Source organism: Dryobates pubescens, chromosome 25 (genome assembly GCF_014839835.1).
Source record: "Dryobates pubescens isolate bDryPub1 chromosome 25, bDryPub1.pri, whole genome shotgun sequence".
Taxonomy (NCBI): domain Eukaryota; kingdom Metazoa; phylum Chordata; class Aves; order Piciformes; family Picidae; genus Dryobates; species Dryobates pubescens.
The window spans coordinates 7,693,594-7,709,884 of record NC_071636.1 but is presented as its reverse complement, the minus strand read 5'-3'; the positions used below and the strand labels follow the sequence as shown (position 1 = coordinate 7,709,884).

General features: G+C 42.3%; 2 protein-coding genes across 8 annotated transcripts in view; one reads left to right on the top strand and one right to left on the bottom strand.

Moving 5' to 3' along the window:
* Window positions 1–16,291, top strand: part of P2RX4 (purinergic receptor P2X 4) — a 271,548-nt gene that overhangs the window by 109,655 nt on the left and 145,602 nt on the right. The gene's annotated exons all lie outside the window — the stretch shown is intronic.
* Window positions 1–16,291, bottom strand: part of KDM2B (lysine demethylase 2B) — a 115,746-nt gene that overhangs the window by 46,303 nt on the left and 53,152 nt on the right. For all 7 annotated transcript variants that reach the window (XM_054172957.1, XM_054172958.1, XM_009909592.2 and 4 more), the window contains 3 exons: window positions 15,959–16,074; window positions 9,469–9,595; window positions 1,113–1,567 (listed from right to left, as the gene is read on the bottom strand). In XM_054172957.1, coding sequence (XP_054028932.1) covers window positions 1,113–1,567; window positions 9,469–9,595; window positions 15,959–16,074 — 698 coding nt within the window. The remainder of the gene's footprint in view (window positions 1–1,112; window positions 1,568–9,468; window positions 9,596–15,958; window positions 16,075–16,291) is intronic.

The following is a 16,291-nucleotide window of genomic DNA, read 5'->3' as shown; positions in this document are numbered from 1 at the left end:
GATTGTGGAATATGGTTCCACTGCACACTGCATATGTTCAGCCTTCTTTAACTGGCTTTGAAGCCTTTTCTAAGCAGCTGTTACACTACTTGAACTAAAAAAGTACAGGCTCTCCTTTTATCATATAAACATGTATTTTTTTTCCCCTGAGATTGTGGCTTACACAGCTCTTGTGTATAGAACATTTGCAACTGAAGAACTACACTGTGCACAGAAACAGCACAGAACTGGTGGTCCAAACACAAGACCATGAATCTATACTCAGTTCCAAATCATGCCAAATGTTCATGGTACTGGACCTGTGGAGGACAATCAGAGAATTTCAGCCTTATTGGGCAAATACTAGCAAAATTTACAAGAGTATGCTGCTCTCAGCTTTGTTAAAGCAGTAATTAATATGTCTGGTTTACACAATGTGAAAACATGACACAGAAAAGCTGACCGAGTAGTCCAAAGGGATGTCACAGATTAGAGGCAGGGCTGAGACTAGCAGCAGCAAGGCCATGCTGGTCTTCAGGAGGGAGGTACCACTTCCAGCATGTTAAAAATCTAAAGAGAAGTTTCATAACTGGTGAGCACTCACTCCTCACACGCCTCCAAAACCAGTATATTGTACCAGTGGAGAATAATTATCAACCTATAGAGGGCAATGGAGGAAAAGAAAATGAAAAAGGTGAAAGCAAAAAAAAAAAACCCCAACTGAAAACGCTGGACAACACCTTCTGAATCACAGGGATTTACATTTTGTATGTGTCAGTTAATCAGACAGACTCCACTAGACCCAAAAGGGCAGATTCAGACTATAAACGTTAACAGACTTTCTGAGGTGTAATATGTGCTGCACTATGAGAGGAGCTAAACTTCTGGCCACTGCTGTGACAGTCAGAAAGGACTGCATCAGTTAAAGCAGACTGCAAACAGACATCTGCCCAGAGTGGTGATGGCTTTTGTTAAAGGCATCATTTCCCTCCCTGTGGCACAGCAGGCTGCTATAAGCCGGTCACTACACTCAAGCTGCCATCCCTCTGCTGAAGAACTTGCTTTCTGATCTCCTGCTGTCTTCTGTGCCCACAGAATACAGCTTGTGTGGATCAGCAAGATATCACACCCACCTTCATGTCCTCAAGGAGAGCCTGGGGATCTTCGATGCCTTCTGGAACACACTTCTTGTTCTCTGGGAGAGATTCAAGCTTTTCCACTAGGGCTTTTAAACCCTTCAGTTCAAATTCCGTGAGGTGAGTCCATTTGGTTGAAACTTCTGTAGCTGGAGACCCTGTTGGTGTTTTGGGATAGTCCGTGGGGGTCGTTGATTTTACACTGTCATCTGATTCATTAGACAAAGTTCTTTTTAGGTATCTCATTACTGTGGCTTTCTGTTTTCTTCCTGCACCCTCCTTCCCTTCTGAGTGTGTGCTGTTGGGTGAAGAGGAGCCATCCACCAAGGATTTGGAGTTCTTATCCACACTGTCATCCTTCTCTTCCTGGATATGGGCATCACAAGATTCTTCATCCATGTCTAACCACGAATCTGATGAATAGCTGTCTGTGCTGCGTTGTCTTTTTGCATCTGAAAGTTAGAAGAAGAATGCTGAATTTTTACCCAATGTAATTCACAGCTTACACACTTCTCTACCACAGGGGCTAGGCACTGTCTTATTTCAAAGGGTACTGGATAATGCTTGGTAAGTAAGTGACAGGAATGGGCTCTATTCAGCTGATTTTTAATTGGGGGGTGGGGGAGTGGGGTGTGTGTTTGTTTTAGTGCTGGTTTTCATTAACATCTACTCAGTTCAAATGACTGGGAAACATTTAGGGAAAAATTATGCTTTCTTCAAAGCTTCAGTCCTCTACGCCTTCAATTATGAGTAGGCAGAGCTCTTAAGTCACACACAATTAATTTTCCTGCAAATCCAAAAGAGGCCAGATTCAACAGCCTTACAGCTTTAAGAGGAGCGTTAGCACAGAAAGAGGAGGGGGGAGATGATGGAAGAAAGCACGTTAAAGTGCTGTCCATCATCATTCCTCCAGGAACTCTGCCCAGCACAAAATCAACTTCTCAATACTCCTCCCTCTTTGTTTTACCAACAGTTGCTCACAATTAGCCCCACTTGTTACTGCATGAACACTCAATGCTCTTCTGAGACAGAGGATTATAATCATATTTATTTTATAGGCAAGATGCTTAAACACACTGAGAAATGCAAGAATTGTCCCAGTTCCATGATGCTGTTTTCCTTACTGATGTCCCTGATACATTCTAGGTACTTCAAGAAAATTGAAAGGGAAGTTCCTGATTCTAAAGAACCCTTCATCTTAGTTTTATAGTAGGTTTCCCCCTAAAAAAGACCAATTGTTACCCAACTCCCTGAGATCAAGCAGTGAAATTAATGTAGGAAGCTGGTGGCCAAGGTTTCCCAAAACACACATCTTTTCTTATTTATTAGACAATTTCCTTTGCTAAGTGAACAGCACTGAAGGCAGGCTAGCAACAGCAGGAATTTCTGTGGAAAAGACAGTTAAAACTGGCAACACCCAGTTAAGTCCATGTGAATTTTAATACTGGCTGAAATGGGTATGAGATCAAGCTGCAAACAAAAACACTGCAAAGGAAACAGAAGTCACACAGAAAGAAAAAAAAAAGAAAAGGCAATTGAACAATTAATGAGAAATTCCTTTCACAGCTTTCATGCTTTGCAGTGCAGTAGCTCTGGATTAGGACAATGTGAATTATGCTTAAGGAAGGATTAAATGGACATTAAGGAAAAAGCTCAGCATCCGGTTGCTTAACAGTGAGGTTCAAAACAAACAGTGAAGCCCAGTTAAAAGCTGGTGATTGTGTCCTTATTATGGAGAAGATCCTTGTCTGTTGCAGTGTCTCCATACCATCTTCTGGCAAAACATGCATGTTACTTGTCAGCTGGGTAACAAAGATGCAACAGGCAGTGGCAGAGCAACTGTCTGAGGGCAGCTTACCGAGCTGCTTGGTTCTGTAGCTTCAAATAAAAACCCTGTAAGGCCAGGTGCACCTCTGTGTGATGCACTCAAGAAACACAAGTTGGCCACTTTTCACTTCCCAGGGCAAGGGTGCTGTTGCTAGAGAGTCTGCAAAAATCAAGTATCTCTGTCCAGTTCATTCCTCCAGACACATTTGCCTTTTTCCTCAGAACAAAAATAGCCATGAGATTACTCCTGAAAAGCACATTTAAGCTGAAATGCCTGTGAAAAGGGTCACAAAAAATACCAGCTCCCAGCAAGGCTGGTCAGAGCCAAATCCAGCCCCATCCACAGTGCAGGCTAACCTCCTTCCTGCATCCCTCCAAAAAAGCCTCACCATGAAGTACAGCGTGGTTTATTTTGTGTGCTGAGGTGGTGGCGTGCACCAACACTCCAAAGCAGCTCCTCCTCTCTGCTCTGTGCTAATACACCCCCGTGCTCCTCTTAGAAAAACAAACAGGATTAGAAAATATCTTAACCAGAATATTTAAAAAACACTGGGTTATCCAACTTTTCTTTAACACTGTTTTTCCCTTTGTCCACAGTAGCTACCGCACTTAACCACCTCAAAGGGCTATATAATCAGCTTATGTCATTCTCCCATTTTACAGCTGAGGAAACAGATGCTTGGGAGAAAGCACGATTTGCTCATTATCACACATCAAAACTAGGGCAAAACCAGGAATCAGAATCCAGGCTTTTGAATCCAGGGCTGGAGCCCCTTCTCTAAGGCACACTGCCTTGGTGAGCTGTTTTACAACTGACCGAAGCACAAATGCCCAGCCTAGAAGGGAGAAAGTGTCAGTGATAAAACAGAAGGAGGTGAAAGCAGACACATCCCTACGCTACCAGCACAGCATTACTAACTGAAATTGGTATAAATCTGCACAAAGGAAATTATGTTTCTGTCTTCCTGTGCTGTAGCTCTGCTGAACAGGCACTAATGGCAGTAACTGGGGCAAATCTCAAGCACAGACAAGGCCTAAAGAGAGGGAGATCACGTTATGGAGGTGTGAATAATTTACTACAAGTAATGCTCTGGTGCTAAGAGCAAACAGCCTTCAGGAGAGATCTCCACTGTTTGTCTCTTATTCTTATCCACGGACACAAAAGGCAGGCGAGGAGTGGAACACCACAGCATACTGGTGGCCTATTCCCATCAGAGGCAAGCACAAGGAGAGGGGGGGGCAGCAATTCCATCCTGCCAGCTGCCACTGCTTCCCTGCCACCGGCTGTCTGCACAAGACAGGCTCTGCTGTGCCAGTGACACCTGGGTACAGACAGGATCCAGCCGAAATCAAACCTCAAAATGAACCAACCCCAAACAAGTGCCCTGTGCCATGTCCTCCACAAGCCTGGCAGTCTCATGTTGCCTTCCTAACTGTACCTTTGGGGACAGATAACCTGAAGTGTTATCAGTCTATTCTGGAGCACTAGGGGATTACAGCACGGTTGCACCATCAGATTAAGAGTGGGCTGCTTTCAAGAGACAACATCTGCCTGGTACTGCTCCTAATTTTAAAGGGGGGGGGGGGGGGGGGGGGGAAATAGGTAAGGGAATCAAGAATGAATCAGTAACAGGATAACTTCAAGTAGAGAAAGGTTCAGTTTTGTTATTTTCAGGTGTTTTGTGGTAACACAAGATGATCTGATTTTTATTTATTCATTTAAATTAAAACAGTGTTTTTGACTGAGAGTTATGAAGCTGTGAGCTCAGGCCCTCTGTAAGCAGAATCTGCATTTAGCTTTCTCAAGAAGTGCATTTTAAGCACTCTATTACTAGGGTTCCACTGACATAGAGGGTTTTGGTTTATAAAGTCTCTCCATGGAAAAGAGTTCAGGCTGAAAACAACCATGGTTTCTCCTTCTGAGTCAATCTATCCACCGTTATCAGGTTAGAACTCCAGTTCTGGAGTGGTTATCCAGTCTGGGCTCCCATGCGACTTAGTGGAGAAACACCTTCACCCCTCTCCATTTCAAAACAAACAGAACCAGCTTGTACAAACCAGTCAGTGATAACTCAGTGAAGAGCAGCAGCAGCACAAGCTTGACCACAGGACAGAGCTGGCAATACCTTAATTTCTATAGCAGCTCACTTCCCTGGGGTTTTGGACAAATCACTTAGCTTGTGCAAGGAACGATAATCACAGAGTTTCTTTCCTCGCTGAAAAGCAACTTGCTGTATTACAGAGCTTAAAAGAAAGGGAGTAGGGTGAGGCATGATTATGAAATCTTTCTGAACTCTTTAGAACAGTTCAGCTTGTGATATCTACCTTGCTATGCCCAGCTCCAAACTCCGACACTGTGAGCCGGGAGCAGCAGTTTCTGCTGGTCTGCTAAAGGCAGCAATGACATTGTCATTAGCAGAGAAAAAACCCCGAGCATACTGGAAATGGATCACTGCACAGAGCACCTTGCACACAAATCACTCAATATAGTCCACTACTGACTCTCATAAGCAAATCTCTTCTATTCCCTGAGAAGACGAAGGAGGAAAAAAAAAGACAGATGTGGCTCCCTCACCATGCCAGAGGGCATATTTTCCTCATCCATCAGGCTCAAGATACAGTTAGAGCCATCCTACTAAAATTTTAGCAATGGGAATCTTAAAAGCTGCAGGCTACAGAAAAAGCACATTTTTGATAGCCCAGGATCTTTTCCCAATTACTCTTTGTCAGCTCGCTCTTAAGATCCATATCTCAGTGAAGGTCAATTGTGGTTGAAAACATCCAGTACAGACTCATTCATGATAAGAGGAAAAATAATGAAGACATATCCATCCCGAAACGGTGCATGTTCAGACCTAGTAGGAAAACCAAATAGGATCCTGTCCTGATTTCAGCTGGCAGGACAAATGTCACACTTGAGAGGGACAAGGAAAAGAAGAAAGGCAGAGAAAGAGAGACTGTGTGCTTTTACAGCAGCCTGTGATTGCTGTCATGTCATCATTCCCCTGAGTGTTTGCCCTTCCGTGGAAAAGAACAGTCCCACACACTAACTAGAAGGTAAATGACTGGAAATTCATTCTGGGCCTGAAGAACAGGAGAGGAAGCCACAGCCATCAGCTTCCAACTAATTTAGAAGGGTAGACCTTTTTATTTAGGGAGTAGGAACACTCAAGGTGTGAGCCTTGTTTGTTTTTTTCCCTGCCTGAGGTTTTGAGAGTTAAGACATTCAGAAAGCAGGTATGAAGAACAATATAAATTGCTCTTAATAGCACCCAGCTATCGGGACAGAAGTATCACAACACAATCACAGCAATACATTTTCAGGAGTAGGCAATGCCTTGAAAGAGTCACTCTGAATTTAACAACCTTCACATCAAAGCAAATAAATGCCACGCAATGAAAATGTAATATGAAAAGTCTGAAGATATCCTTAAAACACAATTGCTGATGAATTGAGTTTTCTGAGTTCTCCAAAGATGTTCTCTGTCACCACAGTAATCTCTAATTTTTATTTTTTCATTCATGCAGGAGAACAGAATCTCTACCAGTTCCATGAAAACCACCACCTTGTGAATCCCAGAGACCACAGGCAGCATCCTGTGCTCTCTCTGGGGGGATGTCTTCCTCAACTAACAACCAACTGTTGCTTCATAGCTTCTGAGATCCTGTAAGAGCACTGTATCAGAAGGCATATAAGAAAAGAAAGCAGCACAACTCAAGGGTGAAATTAACAAGTTTTAATACCCCAAAAGAAAGGCAGAAAGTAAGCATTTAGAATAAATTATGTCAAGGAAATTATTTTCAAAAAGAGAGAGAAACATTAAGATTATTCAAGAGGAATTTCCAACAATGAATTCAAGGATGTGAGGAATTTTTTTCTTAAACCAAGGAGGACAGAAGACAATTATATCTATTGAGGGATCTGCAGAGATGTTAAGTACTTTGTTTCACTACTCTTTAAGGAGAATAATGGGAAATTCTTCACCACGGGATATTCTCTCAAGGGAAATCAAGAAATTGCTTGCAGATAGGGAAGTCTCTAAGGAAGAGACAATTTAAGGACCTCAGCATTTCTGAAGAAAAGCTTAAAAACAAAGTGGTGAGGGTTTGGAACACTGGCCTCATTTAGATCTCCTATCCCACAGCAGGGGAATGATACTAAGATATAGACACCACAGAACAAACAAGTGTAACACAAGGATTAGAGTTTGTAGAGATTTATTGGAAACAAGAGGCTGGACACCGAGATCAGTTAAAAGGAAAGGCAAGCAAGTATTGAAACAGCATTACTCACATACAACAAAGAGTGCAGCCTTCTAAAGGTAAATAATGTACCTTTACTCCTTTCAATCTGACAAATGCCAAAGTGAAAGCTCCAGTAGATACAGTAGATCTGGGGGTTTGAACCACAACCCTCACTTAAATAATTATTTTAAGGTTAAGAGTCTGCCAAGCAATAAAAAGCAAGTTTCTGACAAAACCCAGCATACATCTGTCTCTCCTGGAGAGAAAGGCCTTGGATGTCAATGTCAGAGATGTTATCAGCATGCTAATACTCTGAAGTCAAGAGATAGCAGGCAGCTGGATGAACCTACACACTGTCAGTAGATGACACTTCAGTAAGTTGGAAGTACTGATCCGTTCAGGAACAGCAGCTCAAGATCTGCCCAGCCAGACACTCCCAGCACCACCTCAGCTCCCTGCCATACAATCAGGCTGCAAGTCAGCTCAGCTCATCAGCCCTGCTGAGAGCAAATAGGAGGGTTAATTTTCAGTCAGATCACTGAAGGGCACCTGCACAGTCTTAAGTTCATGAAACAAAGTAGTCTTGGGAGAGCAGCACATTTCTCACAGTAGCTTCAACACTATGGCCAAACAACAGCAGAAAAGTTTTATGTTCACTTTCTACTAAGTCAACAACTGAAGCCACCACAGGAGACAAGACCCTGACCACATCATCACCAAACCATTTTCCAAATAATCAGGCTCATTTTCCTGACACCTTTACAGGTCAAGCAAAACAATCCTGCCATCTCTAGACACTGGGCATCCATGGCTCCTAGTGAGCCTTTATACAATTTGAAATCCCTCAGCTAGTAACCAGACTGAGGTACATTTTGTGGGCATCACCAAATCATTATCAGTAATTACTGAGTTGGACTGAAAGTCACACTGGTGATTTAGCTGGAAAAGGTCCCATCTCAATATCCTGAACCATCCACTCTCCATATCTAATTTGTTCTGAAATTACACCTCAGTGACCTGGCACCCCCACTCTGCCTGCAGGACAAGCCTCTTTCCATGCCAGTGGTTTAGACAACAGTGAATGCAAAGTTTTTTCACTGCTTTTTGAAGAGCTGATCCAGGGGGTTAATTCAACCATTCCTCCTGTATGGTCTTACATAATGAGAAAAATTCCCCCCCCCGAGTTCCTGCTTAACTAAACTCTTCTGACCACAGCTAAGAGACACAAAGTGTGAAGCACCCAAATTCCCAGTAAGCCCAAGAAATTTCCTTGGCCTACTTACACAGACTAGTAGCTCTTTCTGGTTAGTAAAACTCACTGGAGATGATATCTACCCATAACTTCGTCAACCCCCTCGACTAAGAGCAACACTATCAGGTGATCATTTCCCTTCTTCCAGGGCAGTTCCAGCTGTGACAGGTCAATTCCAAGTGGCATCTCAGGGAACAGGAAATAGAGAAATACTTTAGTCCTCCTCCACACTTGAGATTTAACTGGTGCTTGTGCTGCTTTCAGCCATTCTACATGTAAAAGCAGGAAGGGAAGGTGGCTCACCATCTTGGGCCTCTAAGAGGAGGAAAAAAGAGGGCAGCCCAGCAAGGCAACAACTGGAATTGTCACACATTGATGCCAAGGTAATGCCTTCCTGCTCCAGGCACAGCTATTCTTCTCTGCTATGGGCCATTTTCAGCTATTGCTGTCAAGGTGTCTTTGACCTCCCTGCACTTCGGTTATAGATCACAGAGATTTGTGTAGGTGTTTTCTTATTCTGCAGAACTAGAAGTCAGTCACCAAACAGAGAATGAAAGCAGAGATTAAAGAAAAGAGAAGAGAAAGAAGCCAGGTCTAGTGACCATAACACATTCTGCAGAGGAGACACTCTATAAAAGGACGAAATATCCACCCCACCAGAGCACATTTGCAATGCAGACATTTCTGGCTACTAAGGTACTGTGCCAAACATGGCAGTAAATCCTCAACTGTTTGGCAGATCATCTCAACACAAACATTACTGAAACCAAGGAACGCATGCATCCAAAAATTATTTTTCTGGGATCTGCTTGCTATAGGAATGCTCAATAAATACAATTCAAAGTAGGTTGGTATCTCATGGAAATGCTTAAGAGTTAAAACCTTCCCCACCCCAAAATAAAAAATTAGTTCATTAGATTTTCTGCAGTCCTCCAGTTCAATTCCTAATCCGCTCTGCAGAATCCAAAGCAGTAAGTAACCTGAGGTGCTAGCACCCGTCCTGAATATGTGCTCAAAGGATTCACTCACCAATTAACATTGATTCTTTCTGGTACTCTTTGCTGAGGTGGCAGCGCTGGGTCACACAGGACACGTATCTCTCCAGAACATACCAGCACATTTCATAGTAGAAAGGATAACGGAATTTGGCATGCACCTGAAAGCAAGATCAAAACTGTCAGTCCATGGGGAAGGGCGAGAAGTTTGCAGCACAAGGGCCAGTCATCATTTTCATCATGTTATCAAGAGCACAAACAGTATGCAGGAGGGGGAGGGGAGAGAGGGTGGGAGCAGAGTGAGATGTATGCCTTCAGCATACGAAATGAGGAGCCTGCCTGCCTGCCTGCCATGATAGCATCATTTCTTGGTTCACTAATTTGTATCCTCTTGGGGTGGTGGGAGAGGAAAGGGTTTGTGTTCTTGTGGAATCACGAAACTGATGGATGGCCCCTACGGTGTTATTTACCTACTGTATAAACACAGGGTGGTCACATACAGATGTTAGTCACTGAAACTCAAAAATAAAGGTGGCATTTTCTTTCCTGAACACTATCACATGATTTTTATCAAAATGGCAACATTGCTTAAAATGATTCAAGCAAGAAATACATATTTTTCATTTATGCTCTTCACAACAATAGGATTAAACAAATGAACACACAAATTCTTGATTATCGGTAACTACACATTAAAAGCAAAAATCCCTTCCATGGTTTACACCATGGCATTTTGGTAGCAAGTCAGCTTTTGCCACAAACAGAACAGAAAAGCAGGACTTTGACAAAAGATCCTGTCAAGCTGTGCACTACTTCTTACATCTCAGACCTGTTGTTCTCACACAAAAAGCTTATTCTCCAGCACTATGTATTTGTGAGATTATTTCGGATTCAAAAGAAAACCTTTCCGACACATTTTTCTATCTGTGGAAGGTCACTGTACCAAAGAAGAATCTGGGAAGTTCCTAAAATTCAAGATCGTGTGTATATTTACTGTGATTCGTTAAAAATGGATGTCATGCATCTTGCATGCACTTGTACTTACACTGCACACTGCTTTCTCCTGGTGGCACAGAAATTTGCATTTTGCAGGCTTGCATGCATGCACTGCACTGGGATTATACGAGCTGCTTCAAAACATTCTATGCTTAGTAACTGCTCACCTAGCCAAGAGGTGTCCACCCACCTTTAAGGAAAAGCTAGACTGCACCAGGAAGAAGCATTATCTTAGAAAGCCCATTTTGAAAAACAAACCCAAAAACACCACCCCACCCCAGATCACCCAAGCCCAGCAAAGTCTGAACAAAACCACCAATCCAGCACCTGGAAACTCAGATTCAGCCCTGCAAAACAGGCACTGCTGAAGCATCTGCGTGGTGATGAAAGCAGCCACTTGAGCATATCAGTGACTTACTAGAATGCCCATATCTGAAAACTGTCCCCAAGGTGGACAGTCAAAGCACTTGTGTCTGTTCCCAGGGCAGAGGAAATGGAAACACTTTCAGCAGTGAAGCAAAATGTAAAGAAAGGAAAATAGACTGTATTGTCCCAATAAATGCATCGCAGTGTAGGATTTCAATACTCCATGGCAATTCCCAAAAGTTCACATCTCTTAAATGCAGCACAAATGTAGCTGGTAAACCTGAACTGGGTGTTGCTATGGGCCATGTAGCCAGAAATGCTGCACCTTTTCAAACGTCTCCCTGGGCTGTTTTCTACAAAGCACACATGCCAAAAAACAGAAGAGGGGGAGGGAAAAAAAAAAAAAAAAAAAAGGAGAGGAAAAAAAAAAAAGGCAAAGCCCAACCAAACAACATCCCCCCTAAATGTGAGAACATTTAACCCCAGGGCCTTTTTGCATTGGAGAATATTTTTCCTTTGGTTTAGTTATTTGTCATAAAGAAGAGATCGAGTCACTTAGCACTATTAGGGAACACAGGGGAAATTAGCCATGCTAAAATATATGCTAATAAAGGAACTCAAATTTTTCCAAGAGAGCACTGCAGGAAACAAAATTTGCAAAGAATTGACTTACAAACAGGAAGCCGCCTTCCACCCCTCAGCCTTCAAAAGGTTTTCAGCCACATGCCTGGGAATATTAAAGACATCATTGCTCAACATTTGTTGACAGATTCTGAGCTTCACCAAATTTAGTTGTTACCAATGTTAATTCAATGTGAAAGACAAGGAAGTAATGCATGCAGTGCTCCCATTATGTATATCAATCTTTAATATTCAATTTGAGTTCCTAATTGCCTCACTATCAATGTTCCAACCCACAGCAAATCCCTCCATGCCTCTAATTCACTGTTTGCCTGAGAAGGCTCTGCTTTTACAAACCTTCAGAAGTAAGAGCTACCATATGTAGCAAGAGATACTCTGCGAAGATCTGCAGTGCCTTCTGCCAGTAAAGCAACTCTACAAGTGCTTTAAAAACCTCTTACAATTTGCCTTATGGAAAAGTATAGAGGAGTACGTTCTTTAAGACATCCTTGGAAATTTATGATGATGGATATGAACTGCATTATGTACATGCCCATAGTGTTTCCATTCTACATTTATGGTCAAATGAACTTTTATGGGGAGCGGGGGGGAAGGAATAAAAGAAGGAAAGAAAGAAAGAAAGAAAATTAAAAATGTTCTGTGATGAATTTGAAGGATAGTATCTGATACAGACACTGCCAGAGGACTAAATCTCCCACCAGAAGGGAAATACACTGGATCATCTAATAGGCATTTCCAGCTCTAACTTCTGTGATTAATAATTTACAATCTACTGAATAAATTTTTTAATTATTCCTGTACAGCCAGAAAAATCCTCTCTGGAATATGATGCATTGCTTCAGTTCAAAGTGAAATTATTTTAGAGAATTATATCCCCCTCCAAAAATGAAACAAAAAACCAAACCAAAACAACACACACCCCCCCCCCAACCAAACAGACAAAAAAGGCAAGCCAGGCACGTATTTGCCGTAAGAAAGTACTAGTCTCTCCCACGGCCCACTGTAATCATTACAAACTACACTTGTGTTTAATCAATCTGATCACAATATTGAAAAACAATTTATGGTTGTTTACAGAATAATGAATCTGTCCACTTGAAACATTCTCTCACTTCCCAGAAAACAAAACGACATCTGTAGCAAACACCATGAGTGACCACCTTACATATCTCTCTGCCAGGCTTCTGTCCCTACCCAGGCTCAAGTATTTTAGCGTGGTTAAATTTAGATGAGTTGGGAGTAAGTTTGACACATTCTTCCTCTTCAGTAATACAGAGCTGTAACACCCCTGTGCCAAGATGATGAATCTCTGCGTGGCAGCCTGCTCTGCAGTTATTCAAGCTGGTCTAGCAGAGAGCTAAACAGCTTGGCCTATTTGACTAGCTGTTAATTGGCCTCTAGGAAAGCCAGACTGCAAAATGAGAGTCTCTACAAACTGTAAGGCTGGAGAATATTTGTTTACCTCAATTGCACATTAGGAGCAGTTTCCAACAATAGACATGGTTTTTATTACTCCTTAAAACTATTTTTAAATGGCTATAACCCTCTTAGAAAGTCTCCCAGGGATATGAGAAATTAAGCTAGAATAAGCATGACAAGTGTATAAACTAGGCAATTTTATCAGGCTGTAAATCAGTGTTACCGCTTCAACCACGTATTTATTCCTGTCTTAGCTGCTAAGACAATAACAACTACACCTAGCATAAAAATGACTTTGAACATCAGCAATCAAAGATGATTAAGCATTATATAGCAGGTTTAAACACGGTGAAACCTCCATAAAATTGCTCTGGGCAAAATGAAGAGGGGAAACACACCTGTATTACACTTTGATTCGAGTGTGGCAAATTACTTTGTCAATCACATCATGTAATTTACTTCTGTGCTGTACACAATGGAAAGATCAATACTGATGAGAAACTCATTTGCAGTATGTTCACACTGCTGAATTTGTGTGAACTACCCACTGCACTCAGCCTGCTCCACTAGCCAGAGGATGAATGGAAGGATTTGAACAAAGACATTCCAAAAATTTGATTGGCAAAGCAAATAAAGTAGCAGGCACTAGAATCCTATTTTGAACACATTTACCCCTTCAAAATCTTTGCATGATATTTTCAGGTTGTGTGTGTATGTGTGTAAGTGTTATTATTTCTAAATAACTATTGATTTCCCTGCCTTTCTGTATACCTTAGTTGCAGGGCTTGTATTTTGTTTCTGTCTAGAAACTCTTGCTCTTCTTGGACTGTTCACACAGATATGTTATTGCAGGGGCTGCCTACCAGCAGTTTGTGAACACAGGTACAGGCTGTGCTAGCACACAGCAACATGCAAACACTGAAATTGTTCCTATAAAGTCCTGGAAATTCTGGGCTGTTGGCTTCCATTAGTCTTTTTAGAAGTCCTTCAATATTTTTTGAGGGAAAATGATAAAGAACTGCACAGACTTTGAAGAAAATCTAAACTCAAAGTAACAAATGTAAGGGTTTGATTTTCAGCATCCAAATGTTGCAGTACCCCTTTCCAGAAAACTGTGACAAGACGTTTTGGAAGAGGCAGATATCTAGCTCCCAGAGGCTGTGGGGAGAGGATCAGGGATGCTAGTGACTTTAGAAAGTCATTTCAGTGTAACTGGCTGGTAAGTTCCTAAAAGCTACCAGAATATTTGACTGCTACAGCAAATTCTACCTCCTGGTATAAACACTTAGGAGATCAAAGCTGCACACTGCTTCCCAAGGAGAGGGGCCTGACATGAAGGAATACTGAGCAATCACAACCCAAGGTGTGTGATCTTGGGTTTCTCAAGTCCTGTGGGAACAAAATGTTAGCTTTTATACAACTTCAAGGTAAAGAGTGTTTCCTTCCCATCTTCCCCATAGATGGTAATGGAAATAACTTGTTTCTAATTAATCCTTCCTCCCAGTCTCCTCCATTCTCCATGCAAGCTGCCTGTGCTGGCATCCTTCCTCCATACCCTCCCCTTAAGCACCTGCAGCAAATATATCCAGCATACATTGCTGTTTCTTACTTAAAGTCACTCTGAAAACCTTCCTATGTCCAGCCACAGCAAGCCCTATCCTGCTTCTGCCATCATACCTTTTTCTTGTCCAACATCCTTCACATTTTAAGACACTTGGGACACCCATTCAAAGCCAGGCTGTACTCCACTCTAGCCTCTACCTCCACGTCTGCTTTCTGCCACATTCCCTCTGTTCTAACTCCCCTGAATTTCAGTTTGTCTTGATCTCTGTTCCACTAAGAATTCATTTTTCTCCTTAATATTCCTTCTCTTCATTAAATGCACTCCAGGAAACCAAATGCTCCCAGCACTGTTTTGCAATGTGAAGATCACCAGGCCTTGTGCCCCCTGTGAAGTATGGGAGGCTGAGAGAAGGACACCCTTCCTCTCACTGAGAGATGCAATTTGAAACATGCATTTGCTTCAGGCCTGTTCTCTCTCACTACAAACAAAGCCATTTGGCCTAAAAACCCACTCAACGTCAGGTTTGTGCCCTCTTCTAGAGGTGAACAACAGTGAACTGTACTGATGTCCAAGACACATCATTTTAAGACTTTTTAGTGAAGAAGAATTGCAACTTCTGGCAACTGCCATTTTGACAGCTCAAGTCTCCATTAACACCTGGCACAGCTGGCACCTGTACCAGCTCTGTCTCAGTGCAATGCCTCCTGGACAGAGAGCCACAAAAAGTCCCCATCTGAATTAGCACATACCACTGGTCTGATTTTGCATCAGAACCCCTATGATTGCCTTGCAGAGATAATTTAGTTTAAGCCTACCAAAACAGCAGCACTTTCTTCAGACTCTGCCACTTCATGAATCTGCAAAGTCTGTGATGATTAGGTGTCCTGTTTATTAATCAAGGATAAGATTTTCACTCCCAAAAAAGAGGGAGTAACCTCCTTCAAGATGTAATACTCTTTCCATCGGGTAGATGCTATAGCCAGATAAACATCACAACGTTTAGATTAATGTCCCACCCCAGACTCCCTTTGGTCCAAAAAATTCTTGCATAATATCAAGTCGCTGCAGAAGAAAATCCTGCAAGGTACTGAGGATGCTGTTTCATACACAACTTGTGTGCAGCTTTGTCAGTTCAGCCACAGACAGCAGAACTATCCCAGTCCTGTTAGCTCTCCAGGCTTGAGTTCCATTCCAGGAGAGCACAGAGATAAGCAGGGGGTTACCAAAAGCACTGGTACAAAAATCTGTAAAGCACTGTGTTTCTGTGCAAAAGGGAAGGTGTCTTATGAAGGTGTAACAGCCAGACAAAAGACACAGAAGGGAAACGTCTGTGGGAAGCAGGGAAAAACAGATGAGTAAATCCCACTAAAACCAGGCAACATTTGAAAGTCTCATTACATCACTTTTACCTCATTTCAATGACTCTGACACGGAGATCCCATCAGCTCGTTTGTCAGAAGGAAACACGGGGGAGAGACTATGAGAAATCACAGTCACAAAGAACTGTTCAGTTATAAAGAGAATCAAATGTCCTTACCCTTGTTCTGTCCTCAATTTCATAGATGCGAAGCTGCATGGGAACATTAAAGCTATGCAGGATATTTCCACCAAACACCAGAGAATCTACTGGAGTATAAACCGCATGTATCCACCCTAGAGAGGGAAAGCAAAGAACTGAGAATGCCTCGTGCTGTGTAGCATTACAGAGCAATTTATAACCAACTTTTAACAACCCCATGAACTGCAGGGGGTGAGAGGTTGAAGCAGTGGAAGGTTAAATGGTATGCTCCTAGCCATGCTTTAAGACTAGTCATAGCATCTTATGATGTACAACCCTCTGGAAATTGGCCTCTTCTGTTTATTCATGGAA